General features: G+C 34.3%; 1 protein-coding gene across 21 annotated transcripts in view; it reads right to left on the minus strand.

Moving 5' to 3' along the window:
* LOC149801452 (uncharacterized) overlaps nucleotides 1-12,598 on the minus strand; it is a 227,224-nt gene that overhangs the window by 21,088 nt on the left and 193,538 nt on the right. For 16 of the 21 annotated variants that reach the window (XM_089955585.1, XM_089955600.1, XM_089955584.1 and 13 more), the window contains 2 exons: nucleotides 7,255-7,699; nucleotides 1,087-1,185 (listed from right to left, as the gene is read on the minus strand). In XM_089955585.1, coding sequence (XP_089811711.1) covers nucleotides 1,087-1,185; nucleotides 7,255-7,699 — 544 coding nt within the window. The remainder of the gene's footprint in view (nucleotides 1-1,086; nucleotides 1,186-7,254; nucleotides 7,700-12,598) is intronic. The other 5 variants (XM_089955598.1, XM_089955599.1, XM_089955596.1 and 2 more) reach the window with 3 other exon arrangements.

Below are 12,598 nucleotides of genomic sequence, written 5' to 3' on the forward strand. Positions count from 1 at the left end.
CAAATCCCATACTGACACAAAGTTTACAACAAATGTATTGCCTAATGTCATGCTTTCAGAAATGTGCCAATGTAACATCATTTTGCTCTTTGTGATAAAACGTTACGTAATTTCGCTGGAATTTGTTTTACAAATTTGATTCTGCTGAAAATTTTCAAAATGTGTGACATACACTGCTAGTAAAAATCAGGTTGTAATAATAAATGTAATATTACTGACCTCAAATCCAACTTAATCCCTAATTTATGGAAAATATTATTTGAGGCTATGCGAAGAGATTCAAGGCTAAAATCGAACTTAAAAGATGCAAATTTTTGGTTTTTATGTGTTACATAACCATACAAGATGCCATATCAACAAGCTTGCATTCTGAACCTTTCTACTATATTATCAAAGCTAACAAATGACAAGATACTAATGGAAAAGAATCCAACACTAAAATGATCAAATCAGATGTACATGTTCATAAAAAAAGGTCATTAAAACTTGTTCTTGGTGATATCTTTATTACAGGAACATGCATTGTGTGATGTTTGGGAGAAAATAAGGTACATTAACTATACAAAGATTTGCTCAACTTTCATGCAAAAATATTTCAATGAAAATTAGTGCAAAGATAGTCATGCAAGTTCTTATTAGATTTATGTGAAATAAAAATGTTACTGCATAGTTAAAACATTAGTAACTTCACTCATACCAAAGCAATACATCATACCATGCTGCTAAATATACACCCCTTTCAAAATTAAATATACATGGTATCAGGCCGAGGAATTCAGTAACCTGTCACTGCTATGAAGATATGGGATATATTTGTAGCTACATCTAAAACTACTGAATGATTTGAGCCAAATATGTCAACAGAATAGTCTTTGAACTATGTAACGTATTTTTGGATACATAATATTTTTGTTTAAAAATCCATAAAGAAAGCGAAATATTTGGCCCAGAGAGACTCGAAATGTTAAAATTATGAACTGTGTGAGAAAGCCTGATGCAAGATTAAATTTTCATTCACTGTAAAACTGACACATAGAAAGAGTGAAATTCTGGAAAATTTCAAGAATGGTTGCCATGGTTACCTACTTCTTACCTCCCCGGGATGTGCCCCGGGCAGATCCACCACGCTGTTTTCTTTTGCTTTTGCGTAATTCCTTAAGGAAGGACATGTGTGTTCTATAACAACTGTTAAGAGGAAGTGACATCACACGTGATTAATGAGGTCAAAGTTTATTTGGATCAAAATGTTTTTAAAGCATAATAGAAACATGATGATGGTGGCATACATGAAATAGATGTTATACAGGAAAGATGTTCATTTTTAGTTCGAAGACAAAATTAATGTTAGAAAAGATTAAAAATTATTTCGGATCATAGTATCATTATTTTAATTAGTATCATTGTGACCAAACTGTCCACAATATCCAGTTTATGTACAGAGTGGGCAAGAAGAAAATGATCGATGATAACTCCATCTTTTTGAAGTTTTTGTTGCAGCAAGAATTTTACTATACACTACTTCAAAAAACTACACCCCCCCAAAAAAAGAGTAAAGACTTATTATGAGCCAACAATAAGAAAACAAGACTGGTTGGTCACACAAATACTTCACATTTTGTTTTTTCTTTGCTGAATATTTCATTCAAAGCATTCAGAAATAAAAATTTCCCGACAGAAAAGAGGACATGCCAGCAATTTTAATCAAGTGACATATTAAAAATGAAGGACAAAAGATGCACAGTTGAGAAGCACTATACCAGTCTCAAGGAAATAAACAAGAACAATAGATGGACAAGTAGTTAATGTGAAAAATAGAGCACCTATTTTGTTTCATGACAAAAAAAATCAAATGGTTATTATTTATGAGATAACTGAAAACTAAACCCAATGAATAGCTCTGATGATGGTAAGAAATAGCAAATAGAAAAAGAGTAACAATAATGTAAAATGATAATGTATCAAAATACACAGATAAAATATACCAAATAACATACATGTAATGTAATACTAGAGCACTAAACTAAAGACAACATGTAACATATCTATTACATCCTGCAGTACCTGGTCAAAAACAAGTTCCCACTTGTGAAATTCCATGCTCTTATAAAAGCAAACAGCATACTGCATTTTAATGGTAACACCTGCATATGACTCAACAAGCACCTGCACCCACCCTACAATTTGGTCAAAAAGGTGAAAGAATAAAGGGGGTGATGAGGAGGCACCTATATTTGCATCATAGGTACCCATGCTTAATTTAATGCAATGCACAAATATATATTGTATGTACACACTTATAAGTCAATACCAACTGCAAACAACACATACCCTGATTTCCTGTCACATAATGCACAGCCAGATCAGTGGCTATATTGTTTGTATTACTGATTGCTCCTAACAAACTGCAGAGGCTCAGATCTGCCAGGATGTTATGCAATGGCAGATCTGGGTCTGTGCAGTTTGCTGTTGAACTTGACTTATAAACAAGTATATATGACACACAAATTCAAACAACATACTGTACTATGGCATGATGCTTTTAGTATGATTTGTCAGACGCATGTGAATAATTTTGAGGATTATGTAGATTTTTGGAGTTCTCAATTTTTGTGTATGTGATTGCTTAAATAACAAATAATTTCTGTGCACATTATTTTTTGTACTTTGAAAATTACATGAAATACAGTACTTTTTTTTCTAAGCAATAGTCTTGGGCTATGAGGCATTTTTGTACTTTGAAAATTACATGAAATACAGTACTTTTTTTTCTAAGCGATAGTCTTGGGCTATGAGGCATTTTTGTACTTCAAAAATTACATGAAATACAGTACTTTTTTCTAAGCGATATTCTTGGGCTGTGAGACATTTTTGTACTTTGAAAATTACAAGAAATACAGTACTGTTTTTTTCTCAGCGATAGTCTTGGGCTTATAATGAGGCATACATGGGTCTGAGATCACTCACCAGGCTGACATCTGCCTAACTGCCAAATGCTAGAAAGCTGGACAAGAAATCTAATAGACTCAAGAATGACGAGTGGTCCGAGGCGTCTGCCTTTACTGATCACTCACACATCTTACCTCTGTCTGTGTGGGTTCTGAGTCTCAGCATGACTATCATGGGTATGTAAGAAAGTTTGCAAGTAGCTTCCTGTGGGTCAGTGATTTTTCCCTAGGTCTTCCTCCACCAAATACGTTGCCATTTACAGCATATCATGTGCCGAAAAATGGTATTAAACCCCACAACAACAAAAATACAAAAACAAGAAATTCAGGAAAGAAGGATCTTTATTTTGACATTTCTTCCAACGCTTTTGTTTGCATGTTACCAAATTTTATTCAGGATTCTCTACTTTTAATATCTTCATCAATATTGATGGCACATCAGCACTGTTTGTGCAATACAAAAAGCCTTCAGGATGCTCTCCATAAAAGTTGGACAAATTGTTTTAAGCATTTTTGTTTTTAGTACCCGCATCCATATTTAATGGCAGATTGTCATCATCTGTATAAATTTTGAAAGACCCTGATGCTATAAAATTTGGTTAAATTCTGTTGATCTGCTTTTGAGAATAACATGGTAAGATTTTCTTTCTTTGATTTTTTGTCACTGCAGCCATATTTGATGATCTACATCATTTGCACAAGCTTAGAAGCACTTAATTCTGGGATGTCCTTTTTGATCAAATTCTGCTGAATAATTGTTAGTAACGCATTTGTAATATCTGAGAGAGTGAACCACTATACAAAATTGTAAGGACTTGTAACAAATTTGGTCAAATTCTGCAAGGCAGTTTCAGAAAAGAAATTGTTTAAAGGTTTTTCAAGTTCTAGTAATGGCAGCTATATCTGATTGTGGATCCACATCATATGAAAACATGATGTTAAGTGGTTTTTTAGAAAAAGTCCTTTAAAGGTTTTCCTATTGTTTGTAAAAACAGTGGCCATATTTGATGGCAACAATTTCATAAACCTAAAAGGCCTTTATGTCATGATGCTTAGTTCCAAATCTGGTAAAATTCTGATGAATATTTTATGACAAGTTGTTTAAATTATTTCCATTTATTGTAATGTCTGTCCTATCCGATGGTGGATTGGCATTATTTTAATAAACCTAGAAGACCCCTACGCCAGAATGCATTCTGTCAAATTCTTTCTAGCAATTTTTTTGAAGTTGTTTAAAAGTTTTCTATTTTGCACCTCTCCCTCAATAACTTGCGCACAATGGAGTCCAAAAACAGCACCATAAACGAGGGAGCAAGTTACCGAAAGACCTCCAAAAAATAAGTGAGCCATCCCCAGTCAACATCAAGCAAGCCATAGGAAGGGGTGAGTCTGGGGGGTAGATGTATTTTTTAATGGCTGGTAACTCGTTTTATAATCGCATTAAGAATACTTGTCAATAAAGTGCTTTTTCTAATGAAGTTGTTTGTTATTCTGTATAAATTACATTTATTTTTAAGATGCCCAACATCTGAAAGATCGTTAACATTATTCCCATAAGTTTAAAACAATATTCACATGTACACAAGACATTTGTGTATTACGTCATTGTCTTTCATTGTTGTTGATTAGTTTCATGCTTCACAAACGGCTACAAATTTCGAAGCAGGGAATCTACGAAATATGGACCAGACTTAACTGTCGATACACCACTAAGATTCCTTTTTCCAAAAACTAGTGACATTTATTTCATGAAACGATCATCTATGTCGAAACTAAATTTTGTATTGCTCAATTAGTAAATTATTAATGCCATGATTTCAATGCAAATATTAGTGATACTTCTCATCCTTGAGGATATCTCAAAGTGCCAATTCAGGAATTCTCTCAAACTCACTCCTCCACAGTGATTCTATCTGAAACAAAGCTCTTTATTTGACAAAGTATTCATTTCTCTTGGTGGCCATGCTATCTTTGAACACATTTATGAATGAGTAGGTTAATTTAAGGTAGCTTAATTAAACTATGTACACAATAAATATTTATAAATGTGTTCAATTGATCAGTTGGAATGAGTTCAACTGATTTATGACAAGGGTTGCTAGATCTTATGCATTTAGGATTTGCATGCCTTTTAACTTTTCTTTTATTCAACCTCCTTTATTTGATACAAAAGATGTAATTAACATGATAATACAAAGGAGGTCAGCTTTCAATTCAATGCAACAATACAACAAACACTTCCGTAAGTAAGATGTCAAAACACAGATGGCACTTAATTAAGTTCCCAGTGAAATGCGTGAGGACATATCTGTTACAGCTGATTGAGGCATTTTATGTTTGAACTGAAGAAGGCACACTGATTCATGATGATTACACTTAAAGCGAATTAAAAGACGGAACTAAACAAATTTCGCTTCTGACATTTTCATTGATCAACATTTTGTTGAATATCATTATTTATGTTGTACTAAGCAGGTGTTTGGTAAGGACATGTAACAAAATATATGACTTCCTATTTAAAGTTGATAATTTCATAATGTTTATTAAATTTCCAGGTCCAATCTACAGTTTTTTGATGATAAAATGAACAATACATCAATGTTTCATTTACCAATTTTGATGGGGCCCAGAGTGGCAGAGTGGTCTAAAGCGCTTACTGTTATGGATCACTGCCTTCTCACCTCTGTCTGCATGGGTTTGAGTTTTGGATTCGGCTTTTAAATGTGGGTACGTGAGAAAGCCTGCCAGTAGCTTCTCGTGGGTCGGTGGTTCTTTCCGGGTTTTTCCCGGGTTCTTCCTCCACCATTAATACTGGCCACCATGTATAGCCTGAAAAATGGCGTTAAACCCTGCAACAACAACAACAACCAATTTTGATTGCAAGTTTCTTCAAATTCAACAAATAGGACTAGTATTTTTTGTATTTCTAGTTTAAAAAATGGGGTCCACACATGACCACAAAATGGGTTTGCAAGTTATCGAGGGAGGGGGTGTATGTAGCACCAATGTGACAGACTGGCATCATTTGTACAAATATGAAAAATTTTTGTTGAAATTGGTTCATTGATTTTTGAGATGAGGCTGAAATAGCAATTAGTGATGGTCATATGCCACATATCCATATATGCCAGGTGAGCTATAAATTCACTGTCTGCTGAACAACAATCAGCTAGTTTCCATGGTTAATATAATTAATTTTTGGTGCATAATTGCCAATATTTCCTATTTCAAACTGAACAAAAAAATCAAGTAGGAAAACAAAATAAAAACCCCACCTACCTACCTACCTACCCTAAAATGCCTGGGGCCAAACCAAAATTTATGAAAGGCTGGCCTAGTGTCATACATCCAATGCAAATGGTGGCCAGTACAAATCAACAAAGAGTGCCAGATCATGGAATAATGGAATTGATAAAATGAATCCCACTAAACTGTATCCACTCAGTATATTATATCAGGGCAACAATCATAAAAAGAGGTGTCAAGATTAACAGGATTAGGATAATCTTTCACTTACCTCGCATATAAAGTGTATGCTTTTAAAGCACACCTCTAAGTATTAAATGACCAACTTAACTTTAATTTTATCTGGGGAAAAAAGCTTATGGGATTTCAAAAAGTTGGAACTACATTTCTGGCCATGGGCTGCAACATGTAAACCACAAGACATTCTTAACTGATTAATTCCACTACCCATGTATTGACATTTGTACTTAACCGTATTGTACCAAGAATGTTATTAAGGGGCTACTAAATATGGGTAATGTAGATTTTGCAACCAGACCAAATGATGCCACACTAGCTGCAGATAGCAGTAAGCATTTTAAGATCCTAGAATATCATAGAATTGATCAAATATGCCTAGATCAGATGTGTTTACAGTGATCAGTTTAGATATAATGCAGGAAAAGCCTTTTACCTTCAATGTCTATTGCTTCTAAATAATAAAATGCAAGAAGAAAATTAATGTAAAATTAAGACCTTCAGTCTATTAAGAAATCTAAAAAGCAAAAACAAAAATGTGATGCTACTTTATGAAATGACCAAATGCTGAGGAAATATAAACTAAACAAAAAAATGACAGATCTATTGAAAACTACATCTGACCTAAGTATACCAGACGTGACATTAAAAAAAGCACTACCTGCAGGTGTTCATTTTTTCTTGTCCATTTAAACCATACTTATTTCTACAGTTAAAGGTGTGCAAAGCATATTTGAATATTGGCACACACCACACATGGTGCTAAACATTAGATTAATGGAAATGAAGAGCAAAAAGTCCATGACTTGTACAATTTGATGCTCACCTGTCTATGAGGGAGCTGATATCCCTTTGCTCTGAGTCATCATCTTCCTTGCTATCATCATCTGTTTCCCCCTCTGTGCTTGTCCCACCACCCTCCGATTGTCGGTTTCCGCCGGAATCATCAACATGAACTGTAGAAATACTTTGTGTGAATGCACCTTCCTGGTGTGCAGACAATTCAATCTCGTCAACCTCAATTTGTGCAACCATACTTTGAACCTCTGCCTCAGCACCTTCCATACTGGTTTCTGAACTCACCTTTCCATCTGTTTTTGGAGCCGCTGGGCCAAAACTCCTCCCTTTTGTAACAAGCCCCATCTTACTGCTACCAGATAAAGTCAAGGGCTTGATTTTACGCTCAGGAGCCTCACTATAGCTGCGGTACTTTGATATCAAGGATTGTAGACGATCACCACCCCTTTCACTTTGACTCCTTTGTAGTTGTTCTGTAACGGAAATGGAGCCACAGATGCACACCATCTCATAAATTCGCTTTTATCAACAAATTATTCATGTATTCTAGGACATTTGTACATGCAACATGCTTACTGATTGGTTGAATTTAAAAACCAGCAGTTGTGAAATCCACAATACACCAATGAAAACTTTGTTTTGTTTGACATTATGGCTCTCCCTAAGACAAATGCCAACATCGATCATATTTTTCTGTATTTTTGACATAATTATAAAAAGTTAATTATGATGGAGATAACAGCTTTGCTTTCAAGAATTAAGGACAACAACAGTTGTCTTTCTGTTGCAAATATCTGTTTTACCAACTCCACTAACATGTTGTCTTGAAAACTTAATTTGCTGCAATAAAACCACCATTAATATCCTCAAATAAAAGACCTTTTTTTTAACTTAAATATCTAACCTAAGCAAAACTTGTTGCTAGCAAATCATGGAAAACAAGATTTATATAGAGTCCAAGATCCAAAATTAGGAAAAGCGAGGACAAGATACTGTATACAGTGAAATGAACAAAGTACATGTACTTGATTAAATCTATTCTCTATCCACTTTTACAAAAATTTACCTATCATGTGAACATGCCATCACACACAAAAAAACGTGCTCCGTGCAGCTTAATTAGGAAACCTGGTGCTTCCACAGAAATAACTCAATGTGAGATAATAATAATGTTTGAATAATTGATCAAAACAAAGAAAAAAAATCTGAATGACATACCTGCCAACCTTCCAGACAGTGCTGGGAACTTTTTCAAACTCAGAAGAGACAGAGTATGTGACCCATATAAGTGATGTTAAATACAACTGTTAATAAGTTATCTATTTATAGAAACTTATTGAATATATCGAAGATTTCATAATGGTTGTCCAAGCAGCACCCTTTCCCCTGAAAACTGAATGTTCAATCCCTAGTGCTGACATGAATCATTTCCAGTATGTGTAAAAAATAAAATGCTGCCATTCCTAACTTTATTAACGATGGCTGAAATATTTCATTTGCGTCAATGAAGTGTAATAATCTATGTTTCTTTTATATGTATCCTTGACTTATCAAGCTTTAAACAAACTGGATTGTTCCATTTTGTGTACTTCATTTAAGCAAATTTTCCAAAAGGGATATTCCACAGAAGTGTTCAAATCTGACAACGTTGTTCAAAGGAATGACAAACACAAAATCACCGTAAAGGTCTACTAGTATGCTCACACAACTTTCGTTTATATGATAAATTTAATCTTCTAGTTGTGATTTTTAAAGGTATTATGTCAAAGACCTCATTATTAATGAAAATAATGACCACAAAACATCGTTTTTTTTGTTGCACAAGAAAAAACACTCCTAACGAATCTCATGCTCAGCAATTTCCATAAGACAAAGCGGAAGTGACGTGCTGTAGGGAACTGTGCATTTCTACGTTCATTGTTAGTTGCATTCAGTAGATGGTACCGTGCATTATCCAACCAGTGATAGGCGAGATAGTCTGCAGTGACCATTTGAGAGACAATGATTTTGATACCGTCTATAAAATTTAAGAGTCACTTGGTATTATGACCATCAGACAACTCCTGCCAAATGCAGTACCAAGCCTGTTTTCTGGTCAGAAAACTACTCCTGCCAAATGCAGTACCAAGCCTGTTTTCTGGTCAGAAAACTGAGTCCGTAAACATCAGATGAAAAAAACCCAAGAGTTATGGCAGAGTTAACAACATTTAGACCGAGAGAAGCTTGTACAGAACAAGAGCTAGCAAGGGTAAAATATTTATACAGCTTTATCATGCTATATTATTGGTTGCCAGCCCCTACCCCTTGCCACAAATATACTTAGCAAAAGAACGATCAATGGGAGAGGGCGATTTTAGTGGGAGGGTGTTTGCAAACCATCCCCACCCCTACCCCCAAAATGAATCCTGCTTTACCATGACAAGTGTGTGTGACCCCTGAATTTTACTTTTGTCCACTCCCTTATTATTACCCCCCCCCACAACAAAAGCATTTGCATGCCCATGCTTATTTCAAGCCTGTTCAATAATAACAACAAAAATGAGAGCCACACACTATTTTGATGCGTGACATATTGCCAAGGGTATGTAGATATTGCAATTTTGACTACACTGAATGATACCATTTGATAAAACTTGTATACAAGCACATATAGTAATGTAACAGTTCTATGTTTAAAGTTATATTAAAATTGGGGTCAGCCCCCTCCTCGCTGGCCCTGTATATACACACACGGAAGGGAAAAACTAACTGAACTTAAAAGATTTAAATGAAAACAAAGCTAACACAGATTCTTTTTTGTAACACATATTCAAAATCAAATATCGCAACAAAAATTAATATTATTATTATTATTCATTAAACTATGATTTATATGTATGTTAAAAGGAATACGGTTTAAGTCTTGTTTCCAATTCCAATATTTCACTTTAGTAAATTGTCTGTGTAAATACATTCAGTGGATGACATTTTTCAGTTTCTTGAATTACTGGGGTAACAATTTTTTTTCTCAGACTATGTTGAAGAATTGATGGCAGTGATTGAGAAAGTGTTCAGGAAGCCAAAGTCAGTCGATAGACAGTTATTGCCACCTCTATGCAGCCATGTATCTATTATGACTGAAAACAGAATATACAGCAAATTTTTAAACTTGAATAAAGTTATGTTATTTCATGTATCCTGGTTTTCTATTACTTCTTTCATGTTTTCAGAATCAATGCCTTTAGCATACACTTATATCTTGCTGCAACTAGTATTAGGAAACTAAATGAATCAAATGTGGACATGAACAGACAGCAATATGCTTTTAATGTCATAGTATAGAATCTGTTCAAGAAATAAAATAACAGAGAATTATTTTAAAAAATCCTGAGAATTTCCAAGATAATGGATGAACGATTTTAGCATGATCTGTTATCAAAATGAAACGTTTGGCACTGATACATTTTATTAATAAAGGAAGATTTTATGACAAGGAATTTTAAGCATAATTTTCACATGCATATAAAGCAATCACATGTCCCTAAACTGACCCTGATAGTGGCACCATAACTACTGTAAAAATGTTTTGCCTACATAAGTGTTCATTCACTAAGACAGGATTTCCTTGCAATTTCCATATTGCTGAATGTAGGCACAGTATGCTGCTTCCAGGACATGTTCATCTAAGCAAACTGTATGAAATCTTGGATGATCAATGATACAATCCACCCTGACCTCCCCAGTCTTGTTCAAAATCATAATCTCTTTACAGCCTCTACACTTCTCAACTATTTCTTTACTGCTGCAATTTCCACAGGTACACCAATATACATGATAAGTATTACACTCCATCATTCATTATTGTGTTAGACAGCAAACTTGTGGGTAAAATTTATGAGAAGTTCTTGCATGTTAAAGTTTGATATATATGTATATGTGATGCATGGTTAGACTTTTGTTCTTCCCTTTGTACCACAATAACATAACAATAATCAGCAATGTATTATTATTATTATTCTCAAGATTTGTTTCCCCATATATATGTATATTTCCTTTGCCACTAGTATTATACACCAAGACCCACAGAGCAAAATATATGCTTGCTGAACTTCTCGATACACCATGCAGGTCTATGATTACTTTTTCATTCTAGTAAAATTCTTAAATTTTACTATCTGTGGAGGGTAGTAAACAATAACACCCAAATTACATTCGGGGTCTGCACTTCATCATGATTTAAAATAACAAACTTGTCATAAAGTATTTATTTCTAAACCTCTCACAGTCTGAGTCTTAAGTGTTTAACTTTTAACACTACTAGTTACTGATGAACCACGCCCATATGACAATCTGCTCTGAAGACATCCAAGTTTTGCCCAAATTCATGCCCTTCTCTTTTCATTATCAAACTGAAATAACATTAATGAAAGAATAATAATAATAATTGCCATAATGATAATAGTAATTACCAGAATGAATAGCCTGATTATGCCCCACGATCTCTTTAGGGTCCTCATCCACGTTCGGGCTTAAATTAGTAGTCTAACCTCAGCGAGCAGAATTTTCTTAAAATTCATTATGTTCCAGGAGTTTAACTTCCTCACAAGATGAATATGATCATGACAAATTTGCCATAAATTCACTTGAATTATCACTAAATTCAGCCATCACCACATACACTAAATTTGAGGGAATTCCTGATAGTATGTCACTTCCTGAAATCCTAATATCACTGGAAGTATCCACATATTTCCAAAGCGTTTTCCATAAAACATCGATAAATGCAAACATCATCTTGATTTTCTTCTCTGTGATTTAAATTTGCATTTTTAATGCACATTTCTGAGTTATTTAGCAAAAAATGAACATTTTGATATATAATGTGTATTACACTCTAGTAGACCTTTTATTATTGTCAAAGTTATGAAATCTGCAGAGTGTTGGCTGTTTGTCTCTGGGCACCTTTACCTTATAAACACTCCATGATAACTACCCATTTAAATGGCCTGGGGTGCAAGCATTATGCGTGAAACTAGGCTATTCATAATTTTTAACATTGTATACAGGCTAAAGGGTTATGGGCATATATCAAGTTATCAAGTAAAGTCTCTTTTCTTTAAAAAAAAAAGAAGAGATTTACAGTAAATTACCATGTCCTAGAAACAAAACCATGTCGGGATTTTTTGGGCACTAAATATTGTGGTTTTGATGTGCCAAGTCACAATCAAGCAGGAATGGAATGAACTGAAAATCCTGAGGGCAGTTCAAAGTAAAAAGGGTGACAAATCTTGAAAATAAAAACATTTTTGCAATTCTTCCATACACGTTTTTTTTGTGTGTGTGGCTTAATTGCCTCCTCACCACCCTAACTGATTCTCTTCTGCACTGTCTTT

Source organism: Sinohyriopsis cumingii, chromosome 4 (genome assembly GCF_028554795.1).
Source record: "Sinohyriopsis cumingii isolate HCF-2022 chromosome 4, ASM2855479v2, whole genome shotgun sequence".
In the NCBI taxonomy this organism is placed as follows: domain Eukaryota; kingdom Metazoa; phylum Mollusca; class Bivalvia; order Unionida; family Unionidae; genus Sinohyriopsis; species Sinohyriopsis cumingii.